This window comes from Desmodus rotundus, chromosome 5, assembly GCF_022682495.2.
Source record: "Desmodus rotundus isolate HL8 chromosome 5, HLdesRot8A.1, whole genome shotgun sequence".
Lineage (NCBI taxonomy): Eukaryota > Metazoa > Chordata > Mammalia > Chiroptera > Phyllostomidae > Desmodus > Desmodus rotundus.
The window spans coordinates 133949809-133974799 of NC_071391.1; the positions used below are offsets into that span (position 1 = coordinate 133949809).

General features: G+C 35.3%; 2 protein-coding genes across 3 annotated transcripts in view; one reads left to right on the forward strand and one right to left on the reverse strand.

The window, feature by feature from the left end:
• VRK2 (VRK serine/threonine kinase 2) overlaps positions 1 to 12193 on the forward strand; it is an 89141-nt gene extending 76948 nt beyond the window's left edge. For both annotated transcript variants that reach the window (XM_024552768.4, XM_024552769.4), the window contains exons 12-13: positions 4043 to 4204; positions 11852 to 12193. In XM_024552768.4, the coding sequence (XP_024408536.2) occupies positions 4043 to 4204; positions 11852 to 12193 (504 nt within the window). The remainder of the gene's footprint in view (positions 1 to 4042; positions 4205 to 11851) is intronic.
• Positions 12166 to 24991, reverse strand: part of FANCL (FA complementation group L) — a 60254-nt gene continuing 47428 nt past the window's right edge. Inside the window, exons 8-14 of the mRNA XM_024552770.4 lie at positions 18776 to 18926; positions 15592 to 15675; positions 15081 to 15126; positions 14921 to 15002; positions 13990 to 14106; positions 12650 to 12721; positions 12166 to 12300 (exon numbers count right to left, since the gene is read on the reverse strand). Of these exons, the coding sequence (XP_024408538.1) occupies positions 12250 to 12300; positions 12650 to 12721; positions 13990 to 14106; positions 14921 to 15002; positions 15081 to 15126; positions 15592 to 15675; positions 18776 to 18926 (603 nt within the window). The 3' untranslated portion in view covers positions 12166 to 12249. The remainder of the gene's footprint in view (positions 12301 to 12649; positions 12722 to 13989; positions 14107 to 14920; positions 15003 to 15080; positions 15127 to 15591; positions 15676 to 18775; positions 18927 to 24991) is intronic.

Consider the following 24991-nt stretch of genomic DNA (forward strand, 5'->3'; position numbering starts at 1 on the left):
ATCATTCCTAATAGAAGAGAATATCTGTTTGAGGAGGTTTTGCATGGCTAATTAACTACCAGTGAGAATATGTAATTTTTTCATGATCTCCTGATTGTCACCTTTCTCTCATGATACAATTACATTTTATTGTAGCGAGTGCCTCACAAACCAATTGTCAGCACTATTTACTATTGCAGCAGGCAGAACAAAAGTTCATGTTTAATAAAAAGCCACTGGATTTTGATCTTGGTAATTACGGAGACTTATTTTAACAGTTTTATTGACTTTTGTGTTTTTATCACTTTCGCAACAAAACAAAGAGCCATTTCCTTGACATAGTGTTTCCCTTGCAATAATGGTCATCGTTTAATCCACACTAATTTAGGTAGGTTTTTTCCTTTTTTGTAGTTTTTCAGTTTCATAAACTTAATTGAAATATAAAAGAAGCCATTTTAAAAACCAGTAGCTATATCCTCTGGTATAAAATTGTAATTATTCATCAGAATTTTCAGTTTCATCAAATTCAAAGGATGCTGTGAAACCATTATATATGCAGAGAATAGAACATAAAACAGTTTTTGCAGTGAGCCTCAATCAAAAATATTTCATTCTTTTGATTAGAGCATTTCAATTATGAGTAAAGAGAAAACATTAAGAATGATATACTAAGAATGATATACATTCTTAAGACCTTAGTAAATTTCTGTTAACAATGTGATCAGCCTCAGTGTATAGAAAGTATGCTGGCTTGGGGATATATTTCACAGCTTATCAATATTTATTGGGTCATGACTTCATTTCTCTCATATTTTAAGTACACAAATATATTTAATAACTATAGTATAAAATACAGGTTCACTATATGTGGCTCAACTTTAGTATCTTTATTTTTAAAGTTTACAGATTTTGCGATGCTGAAAAACCAAACTTGAAAATGTTCAAAAGCTGAGTATCACAATATAAACTGTCCTATACTCTGTCCCTTTGCATGATAGAGTATAAGACAGTTTCCACAATTGATCTTTTCCATAACAAATACAACTTTAAGTCCAAAATGAATATTAATCACCTGGCCCCAGATTTCTCTCTTTTTAGTCACAGAATCCCCTTCAAAACATTTCTTACTACTGCACATGGATGACTCCCATTATTTAACAGACTAGGGAGTGAACTTTGGACTTGTACTTTTTAGACAAAGATGCTTAAAAGGAAGCCGGTGGACCAGAAAATGTATACAGTTCGATAAATAAAATGTTTGTCTTTCAGTATTCAAAGGAAAGTTAGGAATGTTTAATTTTTTTAAATGTTACTTCCGTCAGTATAAGTGGTTGTGAATTTTAAATTTAGAATTCTTAAAAATATGTTTTGGTTAGGTATTAGAAAATAGCACATCACCACAAGAATCTCAGCAAACTTAAATCATGTTTTTGCAAAAGAAAAATGAGGTATTCTCTAATACTAGGTTTTACTAGGTATCATACACTGTTCCCTGTAAACTGGGCCTTCTTCCTAAAGTCCCCAGATACTGTTACTGGAGTTAAACTGGGAATGCATTCTTGTCAAGATAGTAGAGACACTGATATTTTTTCCTGAAAAGCAGATCTTTGGGGGTATTTGCCTCAATCGAAATGATGGTACGCGTAGCTGAAATCACTCTCCAGTAGGTCTGACGGCTCCTGAGGTAGCGCTGACAAATTAGGAGAATCTGTCATCAGGGCTACCACAGTCTATTTATGTCATCCACTGGGATTTAATGTCCAAAATTCACTGAAGGAAACCATATTTCAGTAGAATGCTTACTGAGGTGAGCTACAGCTCTAGCATTCCCAGAGGAGAATGCTAAAGATGAACTGAAAAACCAGCATTATGGAAGTCCCAGTTCAACCCTGGAATAAGCAGTTTCTTTAAGTAGCAGATCCTTTTACCAGTTTATCAATATCTCCTTCCTTAAGGTGATATTTGAATCCCTACGTTAATAGTATAGATACCTGGGCACAATGAGGCGCCCGTCTTTCCTGAATGCTTTACCCAGGCAGAGGAAGAGGCCAGAGTTAACATGCTCCAGCTAACCCACACTTCAGACAGTGAAAGTTTGTTCCTACATTCACCCGAAATTGGAGGTTCCCATAGCACATCTAGGGGTGAATGTATTATTATGGGTAGTAGTAATATTTGTGCTGAACTTAAAAATTTACAAAATTCTTTCTTGAGCTTTAATTCTCAAAGTAAACTTCTCTTCATGTTTATTTTATATATGTGAGAAAAGTAGAATATAAATTCTCCATTATACACACACTTTTGGCATATTAAATTTTAAGGGCCCAAAAGTGTTCCTGATTTTGTAGAACAGTGTGCAGTAGTAGTGGGAATTTAGGTAAAAAGTACCTTGTTTGAATAGCCACTTTCTCAAAGTGACACACATTTGGGTGGTATCCTTTTATCTGGTTATGTGGGATGCCAAGTGCTTTCTGTATTTTTTATGACTTTGAGGAAAATGTTTACTGTGTTCACAATTACAGGTTAAACTTAAACATTGCCACTTCATTCTTACCATCTTTAAAACTTTCCCTAGAAATCGAACTGTGGCATAAACTGGATGTCATTTTGTCAGTTAGGTAGAGGTGCCCGTGGCAGCACCGCTTGCCCCTCCTCCACCTGACCGCAGGTGTGGCCTCACGGAGCACTGGGTCTATTGGACCGCATCTTTGTACAGCAGGGACACCCAGGGCAGCACCTGAGAGACCCAACGTGCCTGGCATAGAGGCAGCACCACAAAACTCAGTATCTCAACTAATCCTTTTTACCATTGGACACATTTTCACGGTAATTGGCAAGCCAGTGTTTTATTAGGGCTAAAACTGTGTACGGCAGCTTTAGGAAACTATTTCACACTTGTGGTATGATGAGCATTTATTGCCAGGACGGAGGAGTGGCTCAGGAGGTGGTTACTCATGAATTTTCCCAGTGATTTGGTGGGGTTCAGTGGTGGAAACAAAGAACCCCTGAGGGATTAGGAAACAATTTCAGTTTTCAGGTTTCTGAAAGGCTGTGGCTTTGCTGTCCTTTGAGAAGCTGGGATCTGGGAGGAGGAGTGAATAAACAATGATCTTGTGACAACGCAGACCTAGCCACAAACAACAGCATATTTTAAAGGGAAGGGGTGAACACACTTGGCAATAGAAGCTAAAAATGGAGAGACTACAAATTAGGGCTCTGCCTGCCCAGCCAATGAAATCCATTCCGTTTTGGCACTGGCTACTACTCCATTATTTCCCCTGTACCATTCCCATCTCCTGCCCCCTAGTTAACCCATGAAAAAAGGTGATGGCACTTGCCGCTGCTGTAAACACGATGCTGCCGAACAGGTACCTCACGTAAGGATCTTCACTGGCTTTCCGACTGCATTGAGAGCTCGGCCCTTCTATGTCTACTTCAAGGTTATTAGGAGTCAGTCATCCCCTAGATCGCACCAGGGTGTGAAAAAGACACCTCAGAAGCAAACTTGTTGTCCAACTTAACCTCTGATACTGGCACACAGTATTAGATGACATGAACTGCTACTCATCTGCTTAAAGGTTAAATTACCTGTATAAAAAAAGGAAGCACCATCATAAGCTCCTCTTACACAGTCACATTAATTAGGCTCACTTCAGGGATACAAATCTAAGATTCTAAATCTAATAAGAATTTAAAAAGATATTCTGGATCTACTCCCAGCAAAGGTTAGTAATAAATGCACGTGCAGTTTTAAAACGTGACAGTTTTCTGTAAAAATGCTGTTTTCAATAAGCAAGTTATCTGTAGAGATAATTTCTAAAGAGTACACAACAGAGACACTAATTTTAATTGGTCTTGGCCTACTGATGAGAAAGGGTCACAGGATTTTGCCAACTACTATATTTTTTCTATAATGTCCACTTGGTTTCCTCTCTATTTCTTCCTTTTTTTCAAAGCTTGGCAAATTTAAAAATTTCAAGCATCTGGACATGAATTCCTTTTTTTTTTTTTTTTACATGTGAAAAGTTTCCATTATATATTACTACTTACTCTATATCAACAGGTTGATTCGCAAAAGGCTACAACAAAGCAAGTCAATCAGATGCAAAATAGGTTCTTCGAAAAAAATATCCACAGTGAGAGACGTACTGAGTCCTATGAAGCACAGAGAAAAGTGCAAAAAGATGAGAAGCCGATTGGATTGCTTAACAAGGACACAGCTCAGGTGAGAGGTTTTTTGTTTTGTATTGTTAACAAAAGGCATGTGCTACAATAGCATATGCCCCTTGGGAATAAAGTGGTTTTATTTTCTCCTGAGGGCCAAGGTTGTATATAGTTTTGTTAAATGAGAAGGGGCAGGAAATGTCCTATCCAGCAGATAAAAACAAAGGAGCCAACTCCAGTAATCATAGAAACAGAATGGCAGCGAGCACATTTGCATACAGATCTGATTTCTTCCTTTAGCCTAAGAATGTAATGAAGTGCACTTAAATTTTTATGCTATCTATGATCCATTAGGGACTTAACATATTCCACACTTTTACATTGCTTCCTCCAGTCTAACCCTTATAATCAAATACGTAAGTGAAGTGTTTCTCTGTCAACAGAGTTGTATTTGTTACATCATTTGATCATTTGGTTCGATAGTGACTTGCCTTTAGTCGATGACTTACTCAGCCAGTAACAAGTCTTTCCTAATCTAACCTTTTTGATAAGAAGAGTACAACATATTCATATATGCAGAAAGGCCATTATTCTGTATGATTTATACACCATTTTCCCAAAGTGATTTTAGGTAGTTTACAGTGTACAATAGAATAATGCCCTCACCTTCTACCTCCCACCCTTGCCCCCAAATTGGTAAATCAGGCAGCTGGAATGTTAATCACTAAACTGAGCACTGGAATTTGGCTCTGAACTTCTTGGCAGCCAAGGGAAAAATTTAGAAGCATACTAGTTAGGCATATCTTGTCCAACCAGTAAGCATACAAGTTTATCCAGAGAGAGATGCTTTTTCAGTACTAATAGGAATCTTTTGCATTTGTTCTGTTACAATAATTATAGCATCACTTTTAAAACTGTAAAGGAATCTACTTCAAATGGTTGTATGTTACAGTTCCCATTCGTAAACTGAAAGACAAATATGCTTGGTGACAAAAATAGATTCTTGAGTGCTCTTTTTCAGCCCTTTCTGTGCACTAGAATCGCCTGTGTATGGGAGTGGGGAGGGACTGTAAAAATACTGATGCCCAGGTTCCAAGCGAAGAAACGGATTCATTTTAATTAGGGTGGCAGTGTGGTATGTGTGTAGATTTTACCACTCCAGAAAGTTGTTTGTTCCCATCCTCCGTCAGTTCCTTTTCCGCAGAGACAACCACTGCTTTGATTCTCTGATTCTCATCCCTAGATTTCTTTTGCCTCTTCTAGAATTTCACAGACATGTAGCCATACAGTATGCACTCTTTTGCATCTGGCTTCTTTCACTCAGCGTGTATTTCTGTTTCCATACTGTTACACGTATTAGAAAGTTCTTTTTCTTGTAGAGTAGAACTCCATTGTGTAACGATATCACAATTCACATATCCATGTGCTCATTAATGGACACCTGGGCTACCCTGGCTCTAGCTACCACAAAAAAGAATTGCTGTAAACATTCTGACACAAGTCCTTCTATGGACATGTTTTCTTTCTCCTGAGAGGTGGATTTGCTGAATCGGAGGGCAGATGCATACTCAACGTTATAAAAAGCTGACAAATGGTTTCCCTTTTATACTTGTACCAGAAATGTACAAGAGTTCCAGCCATTCCACAACCTTCCCAACATTTGGTGTTGTCAGTCTTTTTCATTTTAGTCATTCCACCGTGTGTGTATTAGTATCTCATGGTGATTCTAATTATCACTTACCTGATGACTAATAATTTTGAGCACCTTTTCATGTGCTAACTGCCATTCATCTATCTTCCTTTGTGAAGTGTCTTTTCAAGTGTTTTAGTCCATTTTTATTCAGTTGACTGTCTTTTTAGTATTGCGTTGTAGGCATTCTTTCTATATTTCACATACAAGTCCCCTGTCCAATAGCTGTATTGTGGATGTCTTCTCCTGAGTGTGCAGCCTGCCTGTTCATTTACTTAACAATGTCTTCGATGAGCAGAAGCTATTTGCTGTTTTTATATGAAGTTCAATTAATCAATTTTTTTCTTTACAATTTTTTTTTCTGTAAAGAAAACTAAGAAACCTTTGTCTACTTGAAGGTCGCAGTAATTTTGCTACTTATAGAAGGCTTATTGTTTCAGCTTCCATGTTTGGGTCTGTGAACCACCTCAAATCAGTGATTATACGTGGTATGAGGTAGGGGTTGAGGTTTGTTCTTTTCCAGATAGAAAGCCAGTTGTCCCAGCACTACTTGTTTAAAAGATTTTCCTTTTCCTATGTTGGAAGACTTTTTCAAAAGTCAGCTGACCATATTTATCAAGTTGATAATATTTCTAATGTATTGAGAATTATCATAAATGGGTGTCGAATTGTGTTAAATGCTCTTGCTGTATCAGTTAATATGATCATGGGTTTTTTTTTTTTCATTTTTGTGCTATTGACATGGTGGGTGACATTGATTAGTGTCTGAATATTGACCTAATCTTACATTGCTCAAATCAAACTCACTTGGTAACGGTGTATTATTATTTTCATATGTTGTTGCATGCAGTGTGCTAGTAGTTTTTAGGACTTTTGAATCTGTTTATTAGGAGTATTGATTTGTAGTTTTCTTTTTATTTTGTTTGTCTAGTTTTGGTGTCAGGGTAATGCTGATGAGTTGAGAAGTTTTCCTTCTAACTTCTAGAAGAAAATTAGTAGAATTGTGTTGTTTCTTTTTAAAATGTGTTGGAGAATTCTCAAGTGACAGCATACAGGCCTGGAGATTTCTTTTCCTTTTTAACTATTAATTAAGTTCATTTACTAAGACTGTTCAGATGATCTGTTTCAAGAGTTGGCAAATTTTTCTGTAAAGAGCTGGATAGAAAATAGGTTTTATAGGTCATGTAGCCTCTGTCACAACTATTCGACTCTGCATTGTAGCCCAAAAGCATGTTAATACAATATGTAAACAAACAAGTATAGCTGATTCCAACAAAACTGTATTTATGGCACTGAAATTTGAATTCTGTATAATTTTCAAGTGTTACAAATTATTTTTTCCTACCATTTAAAAATGTAAAAACTATTCTTAGTTGATAGGTTCTAGAAAAACAGGTGGTGTGCCAGATTTGGCCTACTGACCAAGTTTACCCTCCTAATCTATTTCATCTTGAGTTATTTTCGATAATTTATAGTTTTTTAAGAATTGTTCCATTTCATCTAAGTTATCAAATTGTTATGTTTAGAATTTTCATAGTACTCCATTATTTAAATCCTTTACTGTGGAATCTGTAGTAACATTTCTTTCCAGATGTTGATTGCTTCTGTTTTCTCTCTTTTTTTTTTTAGGTCAGGTTTATCAATTTTATTGGACTTTTTGCAGAACCAGCTTTTGTTTGATCCCCCCACCCCTTTTCTGTTGTCAATTGCACTGACTTCTGTTCTTGGATTTATTTTCCTTTTTCTGATTCCTTCGGATAGAAACTTAATTCTCAATGATTGAATTAAGTCTTTTCTTTTTTTCCAATATAGGAATTTAGTATTACAGATTTTCCTTCTAGCAGTGTGTTAACTGTGTCCCACATATTTTGATATATTTTCATTCAGTTCAATATATTTTTAAGTTTCTCTTGGGTCTCTCTGACCCATTCAGAAGAATGTTTTTAAATGTTTAAGTGCTTGGCGATTTCCCTTTTATATCTTTCAGCTTGATTTTGGTTTATTTTTCCTTTTCTTTTTCTAGTCCAGGTGGAATGTTAAACTAATTTGAATCCTTCATTTTTTCTAATATAAGGATTTAATGCTATAAATGTCCTCCTAAGCCCCATTTTAAATGCATCCCATGAATCCTTACATATTGTATTTCTATTTTATTAGTTCAAGACATTCTGTACTTTCCCTTGAGACTTATTTTGTGTGATACCTTATTAGATATGTCTGTTATCTTTGTTATTGATCTCTAATTGATACTGTCTGAGAACATACTTTGTATAATTTTGTTTTAAATTTGTTAAGGTTTATTTTACGATCCAGGACAATTATGTTGGTGAATGTTCCAATTGCAATTGTAAAGAACATGTATTTCTCCTGTTTTGGGGTGCAGTACTCTATAAATATCAGTTAGATCCCATTGGTTTGTGGTATCATTAATTTCTTTTATAGCTTTGCTGATTTTCTCTAGTAGTTCTACTAATTACTGAGAGCAGGGTTTTTGAGTCGGGGGGAAGTGGGCTGCTGCCTCTTGGCCATCATTTGCTGAATGCATAGCAGTGATGGCCAATAGGGCTCCTCCCCACAGCGTTTGAGGGTGATGCCTCTTTGCTGATGTTTGCTTAACACAAAGTGGGCATGGTCAGTAGGACCCTACTGCACAGTCTCCATAATGTCTGGTGAGCCGCAGGAGAGGCACGATGCAGGGAAGGATAGTCTACAAGGCTCTGCCCTATATTCTCCATAGTATCTGATGGGGAGGGCAGGGGCCACCTCAGTAGTGCAGGCTGGGAATGGCTGACATGGCTTTCATAATTTCCATTAACAGCTGGTGAGATAGGATACTACCTTGTTAGTGTGGGGATGGTCGCTAGTTTCCTCAGTGCTTAGTGGGGACCACAGGTTTGCTCCCCAGTTAGTACAGGGTAGTGATTGGCAGGGCTCCACCCCACAGTTCCCACAGCAGCTGGTGGGAACTGGGAGAGAGGTCCAGCTTCTTGGTTTTCACTAGAGTAGAGCAGGTATAGTCAAAAGGCTTCTGTCCTGTAAACCTGCCATTTCCCTGGCTCCTTAGGATTTTTGGACCTTTTTTGGTCTGTGCATATTGTTTTCAGATTGCACGCTGCTTTATGGTCCAGAGGAACCAGAAGAGGGGAATTAGGATGAAAGACTCACAGCTAGGTCATTCCTCGCGTCCTAAGGTCTCTATCCAGTAAGGCTTCTATCCTACAACTTCAGAATGGTCTATATTAGTTGCCTTTTGTCTGAAGTCTTTAGTTACAATTAGCAGGAGGAATAGTCTAGAATGCTCTTACTCTGTCCTATCTGTTAATCAATGCCCCTCACCTTCATTTTGAAGGCTTCACTGGGTATGGAATTTTTCGTTCTGAACTTTAGAGATGTTGTTTCCCTGTCCTTGGTGGGTGTGTTTTCTTCTGATAATAAGTTAGCCATTATTCCTGTCATTGACCCTTTATATAATGTATCTCTATTCCAGCTGCTTTTAAGATTTGTTTTTAATCTGATTTTTTTAGGGATGGATGTCTTGTGTTTATTCTGCTTTGGGCTCATTGACCTTCTTTTACCAATGGGTTGATATTTGTCATCACATTGGAAAATGATATATTTGATCTGTTTCTTGAGAGCCAAATATATGCAGATTAGAATGCTTTACCTTATTTAACAAATAACTAAAGCTCTGTTCATTTTTCAAATCAGTATTTTATCTTGCTGTATTTTAGTTTGGATATTTTTGCTGGGCCTGTCACCAGTTGTCAAATTAGTTGTTAAACCCAGCCAGTGAATTTTTCATGTTGTATTTTTCAGTTCTAGAAGCATATTTTTCATGTCTTTGCTGGGATCCTCATCTTTTCACTAATTGTGTTTAACTTTTCCTTTAAGTCCTTGAACATATTTATGTAGATGTTTTATTGTTGTTTGATAATAATTTTACCATCTGGGTCATATCTGAGTCTATTTCTATTTTTTTTCCTTGTACTTATGGGTCAAATTTTCCTGCTGCTTATGTGTAGTAAAGTTTTATTGTATGTTGAACATTCTGGGTGCTAAGTTCTTGAGATTCCAGATTTTATTAAAGAGTGTTGAATTTTGTCCAAGCAGGCAGTTAATTTATTGGTGGTTCAACTTGAACATGTCCTGACTTCTGTTTAAACTTATATGGGCTGATCTAGAGTAAGTATCATCTTAAATTATGGCCTTTCTATGGTCTGGGTTGTTTTCCTTTCCTCAACAATCACAGCCTTGTTTTCTCTGCCTGATCAGTTGCTACATATATTTTGCCCAACTTCATTGTTGAATTTATTTCATGGGTTTTCACAGCAGTGGGGGAGGTCTGATATCCATTACTCCTGGCCAGAACTAGAAAGGGTGCTCATTTTTTTCATAGCTTCCTTACTGATTCTAATGTGCGTTCAAGGCTAATGACTGATCATAATGCAGGGTTTCATGATACCATCACTACTGGCATTTTGGGCTGGGTTATTTGTTGTAAGGGACTGTACATTGTAGGCCACCATCCCTAGCCTGTATTCAATAGATGCCTACAGTACCTTTTTCTAGTAGTGACAACCCAAAATGTCAAGAAATTGCCAAAAGTCCCTGTGGAACAAAATTCTCCCAGGTTGAGAGCCACTGTTGCAACAGAATAAGTCATTGCATACCTTAAGCCCATGCTCCTCGGAGCGTGTTATGCCTCCCAGCTGCACCCATGCCACCTGGTGCTTCTTAGGAACACAGAACCTAAGATCTCATCTCAGACCTTTTGAGTGAGATCTGCATCTTAACAAGATAATCAAAATGATTTGTAAGCTTTTTAATGTTTGAATGCCACAGACCAGGAGCCAGCAAACTTCTTAAAGGGCCAGATAATACATACTTTTAGGCTTACAGTCCAGTCATTGTCAGACGATCCAGCTCTGCCGTTGTAGCGTAAAAGCAGCCCCAGGCAATACAGGAGAAATGGGTGTGGCAGTGTCCAATAAAACTTTATGAGCCGCACTTTTCTAACGTATGCCACAGACTGTCCCAATCACATCTCTCAGTAAACTGAAGACAGCTAACTGGTGGTTAAACTCTCTCCTGAGTACATGCCCATTTGACATTAGTTGTTGTTGCTCAGAGCGATGGATAGGGTACACACGTTTGCCTTGGTGTTTTAGTAGCTTGACTCCTTATGGAGGAGGGGCTATCATCCACTTCCACATCTACATTACATACAGATGCTGCTTCAGTTAGCTTACCAGTGGTTCTCAGCCGTCAGAAATATTTGGCTTTCGGGCACATTTCTTTTTCTTTGTGGAAGAACAATGTATTGATATTATTGGCCCAGTGAAATGACTATTCACTTAGGTAAATTTGTCTTTAGCAAATTAAGCTGATAAAACTTTAGGAAAACTGCGTTAGTGTGAATTTGCTAGAGTAGTTTAAAGTCAGGCATCCTCCTTGCCATACCACATGTTCCAAGTCCCCACCAAAGGACAAGGGTACTTTGGCCACAACTTTGGACATTTTGTTACATGCTTGTAGGCATTCAGGTTCACTGTGAAACTTTAATTTGTATAGACTGTTTGTATCCTTTTATGCTAGGAGAAAAGAGTGAGCGTCTTTTCCTAGATCAACTTTCTGGACAAATTAGGATTTTAATCAGCTGTGCCTTTCTTGAGGTCTGTTATCAGAAGACGTTAAGCTCCAGAGCCCAGGCAGGAGGCTGCAGCAGGTGGGCTGCCAGCCCAGTGCACTCAGTGGGTACACAGCCATGTTGCTCCCCAAGAATCACTATTTAGTTATTAATAACCAAAAAGATTTCTAGTTATGACTGACACCCATAAGATCACTTACTGGCTTACTTAATGGTTTAAAGGAACCAATGTTAACCAGATTTGACTGTTTGGTACTGGTAAGTACTTCATAAACTCCTAAATTCCAGGATGTGAAAATAACTTCTCAGGTAAAATAAACACAAAAACTGATTTAGCATTCTTAGAGTATACAAAATATATTTTTCCACAGGAAAGCACAAGGAGAAGAGAAAAATATTGTGAGTCTCAAGAATGGTTGAATGAAGTAAAAAGTCCTCCACAAAAGGATGGCTGTATGCAGTACCCGAACTCATTTTACGAACCCCAGCAAGATTTTACCAGTCCAGATATGTTCAACAAGTCAAGACGTCCACCTCGGTACACACGCACTTCTCCAACTGGTATGGAAGTCACAGGCTTAAAGCGCTCCCCAGGGTTCTCATCTGCAACTTCCCAGTTCGCCCTCAGTGAAGAGACAAAGGCAGATCTATATTACTATGGTGCCACCATTCTTTTTCTTTTGATTGGTATTCTTCTTTTGTGTTTTCTCTGAAGATAACAAACAAAATCCTTTGGTAATATTTAAAGTTTCAGTTCTTCACAGAAATGTTACATTCTTACATTTAAGGGCTTCCTCCCAGACATTTTCAAGGTAATTGGCTTAAAAAAAGAGAGAGAATACATTTTAACAAAGTAAATTTGAACATTCTTAAAAAACTGCTTTATACTAAAAATGGTATCATGATACAGTTTGGAAATACTTTTCTGAAGTTTTAGATCACACAGAAAATCTGAAACAGGAGTTACTCTAAAAAAGGAATCAACCATTTTTGATCAAAGGGTCAATCTGAAAATTAAAATGCTATTTATAGGGACAACTTATCTTACAGAAACCTTTTTTTAATATATGTTATGTCTCAAAAAGTTTTAGATAAACTGATGTATAGATACTTCTAAAATGTAAAACTAAAGGCAAAGGACATTTTATGAAATGTGATTAATTGCTTACCTTACTGCAATAAGGACATTCACCAAATAGGATGTTAAAACTCTGTCTGCTGGTCTGTAGTCCTCTCAACCACTGGAGATTTTAAAAAGAAGAGACGATAAAGGAACCAGTGTCCGCATGATTACAAATACTCCAGAAATGCTTTCCTTTCTTTTTGAGTGCATCGTATTTTTTATTCCAGAATATTTACCTTCTGAAACTTTGTTTTGCAAGATTAAGGGGAACATCTTTTGAGCAAATACCAGACTACTAATATGCTGAATAACAAGGGGCAACTGGCATGGATTTCAAGGTCTGTCCACACTGGTGTATAACCAAATTATGGGCCCCTGTAAAACTTTGATGAAAATTATTCACCTTTTCTACCCTTGAAACACAAAAAAATGATGCATACAGGTCTATGGGGCTCACAGACCTACCTAAATCCGTTAATCACAAATTAAGATACTGTAAAAGATACCATAGGCTCTTGAAAATCTAGGTCTTACTTCTGGTGTTAATCACCAATAGTGGGGTAATTCTCACCCATTAATTACAAGCACAAAGCAGTTAGTTTTAAAAATTAAATGAGTATTCATTATTATAAAAAAGCACATGTTCCCTTAAGAGAATCTCTAGAATTAGAACTGATATTTTATGATTTTATATGAGTTAAACTGACATCTCTACCTCAGTTCTCCCTTATTAAAATACAGATAGCACCAACTACTATCTCTAATCATAAAAATCAGGTAGTGATACTAAGAAAGACTCAGAAAATTGAAAGCACCGCATAACTGCAAGGTGTTCTGTATATCGATGCACATATAGTTTATCATATTGTCGACTGTGCCCTGAGATGAACGCCATAGAGAGTAAATGGCTGGAGACAGGAATGAACGCAGACTTCACATACAGTAAATAAAATGTCACTGACTGAGAGTGCTGTGAGATACTCAAATGTGGCCTGAAAAGTAACAGATGCTCTGCAGTGCGAGTTCCCTTTCACCTCTTGCCATCACTACTCCCAAGTGGATGAGTCTACTGTTTGTGTGTTGTTACACGAGGTAGTTACTGAAAGACGTCACCGTACCATCAACTTAATTTATGTGTCAGTAGCAGTCATGAATGTATTCTGGATATGTTTCCCCCCTCTTGGTTACTTTAGGACATTATTCCCTCATGAGAAAGCATGATGAAGAAAGGAAGCACATGGACATCTGAAATGAACTGGTAATACAGGAACTAATGGCAAAAAGAAATCATATTGAAATAGACTTTGCAGTCTATACATTTCAAATATGCGTTCTTTCTCTGTTGTGTTAGCTGAAAAGGTCTTGCTAATGTTGTTTTCCCTTTACCTCATGTAAGCATATTTGATGGAAAGGCTGTCCACACTGGGGATTATCGCACACTTGGTCAGGAATGGCACCGTCCAGCTGAAAGGCGTAACAGATTCCACAATCCATAGAAAAATCCTTCAGAAAAAATGTAAGTGTATGTGTTTAAAACATACAAAATGAAAAATGAGAGAATTGAGTAATATGGTATAGACAGTATGAAATTTTTATATGATTTTTATAAAGGTTAATACAGCCACATTACTATTTAGCACTTATTTGTATGACAGTGCTGCCTTTTTCATCCAATAAATTATATACATAGATATATAAAAGAAATTCTATTTTTGCCTCACAAGATGGGCTTGTTTCCCATATTGTACATCGATAGTATATACCACTGTAGTATATAAAAATAGGAACTGATATTAGCTAGTGGTTACTAGCTTCAAAATTGTGTAACTAAAGGAAAAAGACTAAAACATGTCTACCAGTTTAGTGGTCTACAATTTAGCAGCTTTGTCAAAAATCAATTCTTTTTCTTTGCAATGCAGTGGTGTTTGATAAATTTTGAAAAACTGTACTGCCATCCTTCACAAACACTTATATTAAGTTAATTAGAACTTCATTTCAGTCATCCAGAAGCAGACAGTATAGAAAATCCAAACATTTCATTAGCTACCTTGGATCTATCCCCCTATTTTTAATAATAAAGATGTTTGTCATTAATGTACTGTTACAAAGACCATGGAAAAAAGTACACTTATAACCACCAATCAAAGGTTAACAAGTTCTTTGATGCAACTGTTGCTTGTAGTTCAGAAATCTATTACATAATATTCTTCCAAGTCCCTCACGTTCAGCCTCATTTTTCTCTGGTGCCTAAAAGAAGAACGTTTCACTTTTACTACGCAAGGCTGTTTGGGGTTATCAAAGCACTGGAAACACTTACAGACTGTTCCAGGATAGCACGAGCTGGAAAATCTATTTCTAAAACATCTTTCAAATTCTGTAACAGAGTATTTTCTGGATCCCTGAAAGCATGAAAACAAATTTATCACTAAAGTTGTAAAATCAGAGAAAAGTAACAATTCTATTGTAAAGATACCTACCACAAATGTATGTTTCTGCTCAGCTTGATTCCCAGGGGTTTCACTACTTCAGGTGTAAAAATTAAAAAAAAAGTTCAATAATTTAGGGGTTGCTGCTCTCATTTTGTAAAACCATATTTGGCATAGAATTTGTTTCTAATTTAACTGACATAAAACACTGTTAGTCTTATGTGTATAACATAATGATTTGGGATATGTGTATGTTGTGAAATGGGTACCAGAAGTTAAAATCCACCACCACACATATTGATTTTTTTTTTCTTGTAATGAAAACTTTTAAGATCTTGCAATAACTGTCAAATAATACAATCCAGTATTGTTAACTATAGAATTTAACTGCTTGATTATAAAATAAATATATTAACAACACAGAGGTACACAGTTCAAAAATGATGAGACATTTAAAGTAAATACCATTAATATTTTAGAATAATATATAGAGTAATACTTTAACAGTGGTAGATAAGGATTTTATGATTCTGTTAAAACATTTAAATCTGAGATCTCACACCATGGTCAGCTCCAAGAAAACAGCACTCAGGAAGCATAGTAGGATGCCTGGGGTCTACCTCTATATTTATTGAAGCATTATTCCCTAGAATAAAAGAATATTAAAGTTTTTAGAACAGTTCATCAAACAAACAAAAAAAATAAAGGAGTATCTGGCTGCATACTTATTTCATTTTATACACAAGGAAAGAGTAGCCAAATGTTTTGTTTTATTTTTTTAAATATGTTTACTGAGTTAGAGGATAAAGGAGAGAGAAAGAAACATCAATCAGTTGCCCCGTCTGCAGATCAAACTGCAACCTAGCTATGTGCCCTGACCGGGAAAGGAACCCCCAACCTTTTGGTGTAGGGGAAGATGCTCTAACCACTGAGTCACACTGGCAAGGGCCCAAATGTTTTATAAATTTTTTATAAAGGTAAATATGTCACTATATTATAATTTCATTAAAAAAGTAAATTTTGAAATTATAATTGTGGCTAAAGATTTGGGAACCCTAAGTTTCAAAAACAGAGTTAATCCGTAAGTTAGTAGATTACATTAGAATCCTGGTCAGGATTCAAGGTTCTTTGGAATGATAAAGATCTTTAGTACAAAAAAATCACAACTGACACTGGCCAGCCTGGCTTGTTGGTTGGGTGTCATCCCGCAAAGTGAAAGGTCCCCTGTTGATTCCTGGTCAGGACACATTTCTGGGTTGAGGGCCAGGTTCCCAGCTGGGGCTAGTGAAAAGCAACCAATTAGTGTTTCTCTCTCTCTCTCTCTTTCTCTCTCTCTGAAAATAAATAAAATCTTTTTTAAAAAGTTTTTTAAAAAATAAATTACAGCTCAAATATTATCTAAACTATTTTTCATAACTTTCTTGGAAAGTAAGAGAACTATGTTCAAATAATGTATAAAGACTAGAAATACAATAAAAACAGTAAAAATAAACCTGTTTGAGATTTGAGTTTTATCAAGTTTTACAAAAATACTTTCTGAATTCTTTTGTTCCACATGAAGTTTCCCCCTGTAAGTTAAAGGGTTCAATTCCTATTCAATTTGAACTACTCATTTAGTAAACACAACTAACATTGCTTGCAGAATCTATGAAAAAGCTGTATCTACTTGTCATTCAATTCTTTTATAAATTTTAATTGTACTAGAGTAATGTATAAATTGCAGAAAATTTACTGCTTTTTTGAAAGTGCACAGTCTAACTGTTTAAGGTCAATTTAAATTTATTTTTATGGTAAAAATGTCTTGACAAATTTTATATACTCTAGTGTATAAGCCTTTGGCTAAGGTTGGCAACAATATAAATACAATTACTACAGATCTGGCAAAAAGAAAGTAACCAAGTAAAATAAATGACTATAAGTCATTCAAGGAAAAAACCAAAAATACAAAAAGTTAATTTATAATCTCATTTGTTAATATTTTCTTTACCATGAACACAAATTCCATATTAGCCTTTGGCAAAGTCATTTGATGACTCCAGAAAATACTTTGTTAACTATGACTGTATTAACTAATCTTTTAATTAATGTGCTGAAAACTTGATCTTAAAAAAGCAATTCAATGCCTGAAGGGGGGGAAAAAAGAGCTAAAAGGTAAACATAGACAACAGTAAATGAGGAAAACCCAGATTGTTTTTGCTGAACAATGAGAAATAAAATGTATATTTAATCATAACCTGAGTAGAACAATTATTTTAATGGGGACATGAAGACAAGTTTACTACAATTCTTTGAAGAAAATATTTTCATTCTTAAAATCTACTTGTTCAGAAATGTTCCAAAATTTGGTTAATTATTCCAAATTAAATAGTGTTCGACTTTAACAAACTGAGTAACAATACTATTTGTAGATTTGCTGTGCAATTATCCTTTCCTCTTCTCCTAATAACAGGTTATTCTCTTCCCCCAGATAATCTAGTATGCCTGGATAAAAACTAAAAACTGCTTACTAATTGGGATATTATTCACATCAGCATTTCAAAATATCCTTTGGAATATATGATTTGTACAACATTATCTATTTGGGCTAGAAAAACAGGGAGGAAAGACATTTTAAGTATCTTCCACCCATCCAACTAACAGTATTTAGTGTGAAGTCAAACAGGTATGTCTGGGCCACACTAGAAAAAGAGTTAGTTGTCTTGGGCCACACGCTAAATACACTGCAACATGTAATCATAAAAAAAACATCTCAAGTAAATTTACAATTTTGTGCTGGGAGGTATTGAGAGCCATCCTGGGCTGCATGTGGCCTGGGGGCCACAGGTTGGACTCCCCTGGAAAATACCTAAAGTCTTGAGAGAGGCAGAATTTGAAAGCTGTTTTGCTTGTTCATAACAAAATACATAAAACAATCATTTTACAGTAAAGAGACTATGGTGGTATTTAAAGGATGATATTTATGGTTATATAACATATTTCATATGTTGATATTTATAATAAATATTTCAAATATATTCAATTATTATTTTGTGTACAAAAAGTGGGTATGCATGGCCCATTTCAGGTTCTTTTATCCTTCTCTATACTTTTGTCAGAAAATATCCTGATTTGTTCACACTAATCTTATCTAGATTCATGGATGAAAACTTCATTATTTCTAATATAGTTCTTTTTCCAAAGTAATGTATGTTTGGAAAAACTTCCATTATTTCTGAGCTAATTAACACTATCTCTGTATGCTAATTCCATTGGATCATCACCTTTTATTTCTTTTTCTTTTGTGTGTGTGTGTTTTTAGAGAGAGGGCAAGGGAGGGAAAAAGAGAGGGAGAGAAATACCGATTTGAGAGACAAACATTGATCAGCTAGCTACCTCTTGTATGTGCCCCAAATGGGGACAAACCGCATCCTAGGCATGTGCCCTGACCAGGAGTCAAAACCAGCGACCCCTCGCTTTGCAGGACAACACCCAACCGAGCCACACCAGTCAGGGCATCATCAGCTTCTATAATGAGACATCTCACTACTTGCCCTTTACCCCTGAAATATTTACCTTTAAATACTTAGTGATAAAAAAGTTCATCCTGAAAGTTTTAATAGTTGACTTCATGCAGAAAAGTCTCACCTAAGAGTCCAATGTTATCTTTTTTTTTTTTTTCAATGTCATCTTTAGATTCATTTTCCTGATACAAAATAAAATCAAACACCTTAAAAAGAAAACACCTCATTAATCCTCTTTTTCCCCACCTACTGCAATTCTGCGTGCTGTTGAACTCCTTGTAGGTTTTTCTGGCTCAAGTACCCAAGTCTTCCCATCGATTTCATCCATAGCATCCCAGAATGCCTTGAGTGATTCCAATGCTGCCAAAAACTGACTATAAATGCTTGTTATGGAGCTCTATAAAAAGACAGACGAAAGCTGAGTAAGTTGTAAGGCACTATCAATAGCAGGTAATCTTTTACTTAAACTACAACTCAATTTAGAAATTTGAAGTTGTTTCATATCAGCTAAAACTAGTCTCGAATAAGAGTCAACTCTTCCTGCTTCAAACTTTTTCACCTCCATCCATATTAACAGGACTATGCAATTCGCAAGAAAGTATGGCATTTCAAAAACCATACTTGTTTTTACGGTGAATTTTGTACTATATATGACATAGTAATTATTAATACAGGAAGATATGTATGTACAACTTTATTAATATATGTAACATATTGGGCATAGTGTATACAATTTTAGTATGAAAATAGTATTTTCATTTTTGCTGCATATATCAAGTTTAATGCTCTACTATTTGTGGCTTGATTAAATTACTTTTAAACATTATGAATAAATAAGACTTAATTAGGCAAAAGTATGAAAGGTTTTTCATTTTAAAAAAAACAAGCAAATTAAAAGATTTCTTTTGATGTTAAACTTTTAGCCAATCTCTGAATTCAGTATTTAAAACATTAACTAGTTAAATACATTTTATAGGAGTTAAAATACCTTTTCACTAAATGATAAGAACAAAGCCATCACTGATTCTAAAAATCAATTTATATTTCAAAGTCAAATTTCTCAAAATAATGTGTTATATTTAAAAGATACTATTGTTTACTAAGTATTTTTTGTAAAAAGCAATCAAAGCTAATAGTTTTTAAAAGGATTTTGTTTCAAATAAGCAAAACATAAAAAGTCAGTGAACGGTTACAAACTTATACCACACACATGAATAAACTCAAAATGAATAAAAAACGTTAATGCAAGTCACAAAACCTGATAAAAATCCTAGAAGAAAATAGGCAGTACAATCTTAGATATCTCATATAGCAATATTTTTGCCGATACATCTCCTAGGGCATTGGACACAAAAGGAGGAAATAAACAAATGGGACTACATCAAATTAAAAAGCTTCTGCATAGTTAAATATACCACTGGGAAGATGAAAAGGAAGCCCACTGTATAGGAGAACATTTTCACCAATGATACATCTGATAAGGGTTTAATCTCAAGGGTTTAAAATAAACAAAATAAACAATGCAACTCAACACCAGGAAGACAATCCAATTAAGAAATGAGCAAAGGACCTGAATAAACACTTGTCTAAGAGGACATACGGATGGCCCATAGACATATGAGAAAATGCTCAATGTCACTAATCATCAGAGAAATGCAAATTAAATCCACGAGACACCACCTCACACATGTCAGAATGGCTACTATCAATAAATCAACAAAAAAGTGTTGGCAAGGATATGGAGAAAATGAAACCCTTGTGCGCTATTTGTGGGATTCCAAATTGGTGCAGCCACTGTGGAAAATATGGAGATTCCTCAAAAAATTAGAACCAGTATACTACCCAGCAATTCCACATCTAGATATTTATCCAAAGAAATCCAAAAGCACTCATTCAAAAAGATAATATGCACCCCTATGTTCACTGCTGCATTATTTACAACAGCCAAAATATGGAAGCAATCTAAGTGTCGACTGATAGATGAATGGGTAAAGATGTATGTATATAATGAAATATTACTGGGTCATAAAAACAAAATCTTGCTATTTGCAACAACATAGATGGACCCAGAGGCTATTTTGCCAAGTGACATAAGTCAAAGACAAATACCTTACAGAATCTAAAAAACAAAATAAATGAAAAAAACCAAAAACAAACTCAAAGATACAGAGAACAAATTGATGCGTTGCCAGATGGGAGGAGGGTCAGGCAACTGGGTGAAAAAGGTGAAGGGATTAAGAAGTACAAATTGGTGGTTATAATAAAGTCATGGAAATGTAAAGTACAGCTTAAGGGAGATAGTCAGTATTATAATAACTACATGTGGTATCAGGAATACTAGACTTATGGTGATCACTATACGTTATATAAGGTGTGTAGTCACTACATTGTACACCTCAACCTAATATAATATTGTATGTAGACTTTAATTGAAGAAAACAGTTCTTAAAAGTTTTTTTATGACAATTTTATATTCTTTGTGCTTTTCCATATTTTAACAATAACACGTATTAATTTTAAAATCATAAAAAGCTTATGTAAAAATAGATGGAGATGGTCTTACAGCCATCATTTCATTTCATTATATCCACAGTATAGGGAAAAAATAAACTGAATTCAGTGAAACTACTATTTCAATCATATGTCTGGACTAAGTTGAAATCTGATACAAAGATAAAAAAATCCAGTTCATAAGGGGAACACAGCTCTAATCTTGATAGTATAGAAGTATCTGATCTTAACCAAGACAAATTCAGCCTCTGAAAGCCTTAACATTGCATCTATAAATATGGGTGTGCACTAGATAGCTTCTAAGGTGACTTCGAGCTCTACAAGAATTCTAAATATAACTTGGAAAATCCATAAAGTAGGCCATTCTGTCCACTTAAAAGTACCTATATTTCAAGATCTCAATGACTACTGTACTCCATTTCCACTTCTTGTTTATGAACAGATTTTATAATTTAAATTTTATAACTATATACCCTTAAATATAAATAACTTATATGATTTAATGTACAACAATCATTTCTTTAATCAAATCAAAATATTTGGGTTACATTTTATATCCCTATGTATTTAAGGAAGAAGTGAACGATGCACTATACAAGTAGTAGTAGTTTATTTTTTATTGAATTTATTGGGTTGACACTGGTTAACAAAACACTACAGGTTTTAGGTGCTCCCCTGTACAGCGCATCATCTGTACACTGTACTGTGTGTTCACCACCCCAAGTCAAGTCTCTGTCCATCGCCCTGTGTCCCGCCTTTAGCCTCTTCCACCTCCCCTGGCAATCACCACATTGTGCATTGTCGTTCATGTGCATAAGTTCTCCTTTCTTTAACTCCTTTTTTGCTCAATCTCTCCATCCCTCCCACATCTGACAGCTGTCAGCCTGGTCTCTATCTTTGAGTCTGTCACTACTTTGCTTGTTAGTTCATTTTGTTCATTAGATTCCACATATGAGTGAAATCATATGGTATTTGTCTTGCTCTCACTGGCTTACTTCACTTAGCATAATGCTATTATTTTCTAAAATACAGGGAAATCTTTCAGCTTTTCAAAAATTATGAGTGCTTGGAATTGGTCTGGAACCACAAATTCCTAGTAGGAATAACAAAGCAATTATATACTTTAAATGTGGTAAAGACCCAAAAATAACACCCAGCATATTGCAACTCATTAATTTACTAATCAAAGGAAAATGACATCCTTCTTTGCACATATACATAGCACTATGTTAAAGGAAATGAAATAGAGGAACAAAGATACAAGACAAAAAAATGGAAGAAAAAAGACAATAGAAATTACTACTTTAAAAAACTATAGTGAAACACACAAAAGGCTTTGTGTCTCAATAAACTATCTTACAGAGAAGAAAAGTATCTGTATCCCAGAAACAAAGATGATGATGTAGAAGCCTGTCACCTAAGCCTTGCTGTGGTAGGAGAGGGAAGAGGAAGACAGGACGGCAAACCACCTCAGCCACCTCTTATCCTTAAAATGTCAGTGAGTGAGTGAGTGAGTGAGAGAGACAGAGAAAGGGAAAAAAGGAGAAACCCTAAAAAATTGAGAAAATATAAACAAGGTGAGAAGAGTACATTCTACATTCTACTCTACATACTCCAAAGATTTGCACCAAGAGCCCATGGTGAAGGCATTTGAACCACAACAAGTTATTTTATCTGTGTTTGTCTGTCTGTGTTTTGGTCCATTTATATGGGGTAGGCTGTAACAAGAAAAAAAGGCATATACTAAATGCCAGAAGTTAGAAAATTATCTCTACAACATTACATGCACAGGGAGCAGAAGAGCTAAGTTTTAACAGGGGAGCTATTCCCTGATACGGAGTCCAATTTCCTGTGTTAAAAGTAAAGGTCAGAAGAATAAAAGAATGTATTAGTCTTGAGGAAAAATATAGACATCTTCACGTGATCTGAAAATAGCAGGCATAAAAATATTGAGAGATCAATCTAATATTAGGTTCACCTAAGGCACTTAATAAAATTCTCTGCACTGAAATCAGAATATCTGGACTGTTCTGTATATGGGCTTTTCAGTGAAAAGATCTGTATGTGGGATCCCTACATTGATTCACTGAAAATTTCTGAACAAACGTAACTGAAAAGATTTCTGAAGTTTGTTCTGTATGATAGATTCGACATTTAAACCTTGAGATTATGAACCATTAGAAAGTCTGTTGAAAGATCACCAAATCATGACCTTACAAAAAAAAACAAATAAGAAAACATAGATTTATTGTTTTTCCCAGACAGGTTTTACAATGCTGAAGCACAGTCAGACTATTTTGGCAATGCTTGCCAATTTTTATGCTGGAAGACATGCATGAATCAAGTACCCCAATAGTGAGACAGGGAACGGTCAGGTTGGTGGTTCTTATTCATATTTAACAAATAAAATAAACCATGAGAAGACCAGGTTGTATCATTATTGAAAAACCTTAAAAGGTATTACATATTCTTATGAAGCTTAGCCAGTAATTAGGGAGACAGGTGAAGAAGTTCTCATTAGCTCCATGGCTACAGACTGTATCTTTAGTGTAAGAAATCGGTGGTCTGGTTTCCACATTGTCAGTATCCACTGATGAATTTTTGTATGCTTAAGTCTAAATTCTTTTCAAAAACATATTCGTATCAGTTAATGAAAAGGTGAGAAAGAATTTTTTTACATTCTACAAGGAAGCTAGGTACAAAGAAAGACCAAACAGGTACAAGTACAAGCTAAGTAGGATTAGTCCTCCAAGGTTATTGTTCTTTTTCAGACTTTTTTTTAGATTATTCTAGGTCCTTTGTAAATATAAATTTTTGAATTATTTTGTAAGTTAAAAAGAATCTGTTGGGATTGTGACTGAGATTGCATTAAATCTATAGATTAATTTGGACAGAATTGACATCTTAAAAATACTGAATCTTTTAAGCCATGAATTTGGTACATATCTCCAATTAGGCATTTAGGAAAAAAAAAATTGCAGACACATCACCAAAAAAGGTGTATGGATGACAAATATGCACATGAAGATATGCTCAACATCACTGGTCATTAAGGAAATGCAAATTAAAATCACAATAAGCTACCACTACACACCTTCTAGAAATGGTAAAGCAAAAACAAAGACTCACTATAACAAACATCAGCAAGGATGCAAAGAAATAAGAACTCTCAAAAACTATTGTTGGAAATGTAAAATGGCAAAACCACTTTGGGAAACTGTTCAGCAGTTTCTTAAAAAACTAAACATACACCTCTTATATGACCCAGCCATTCCACTCCTAGGTATTTATTGAAGAGAAATGAAAGCATATAGTTCATATAATGACATCACATAATGTTCACAGCAGTTTATTTGTAATAGCCAAATCTTGAAAACAACCCTTGATGTCCATCAACAGGTAAATGGACAGTAAGTGGTAATATATTCATACAGTGGAGTACTACTACTCAGCATAAAAGGAATTAACTATTATTATATGCTACAACATGAATGAATCTCTAATGCTGAGGAAAGAAATCTGACATAGAAGAAGTACACAGAACTATATAAAATTTTAGAAAGCATATCAATAGTTGCCTGGGGACCAGACAAGAGGGAGAAGTGAGGGATTAAAAAGGGAAAGGAGGAAACTTGAGAGAAATGTAGATTATGTAGATTTTAGGAATGATTTCACAGGTGTAAACACTTGTCAAACTTACCAAATGATACACTTTAAATATGTTTGGTTTATTGTATATCAATTATACATCAACAAAGCTGTTTGTTTTGATTTCTGGACAGTAATGGATCCACATAGCAGTAGTTTCTTTTCAGTATAGACTTCTCAACAATTAGAAGCTTTAAAAAACTTAGAAAATGAAAACATTTCTAACAGCAAGGACAAAGGCAGAAGAGTAACTATTCCTAAACCTACCACTTAGAGAGTGAAATTTTATCACTTACATATATA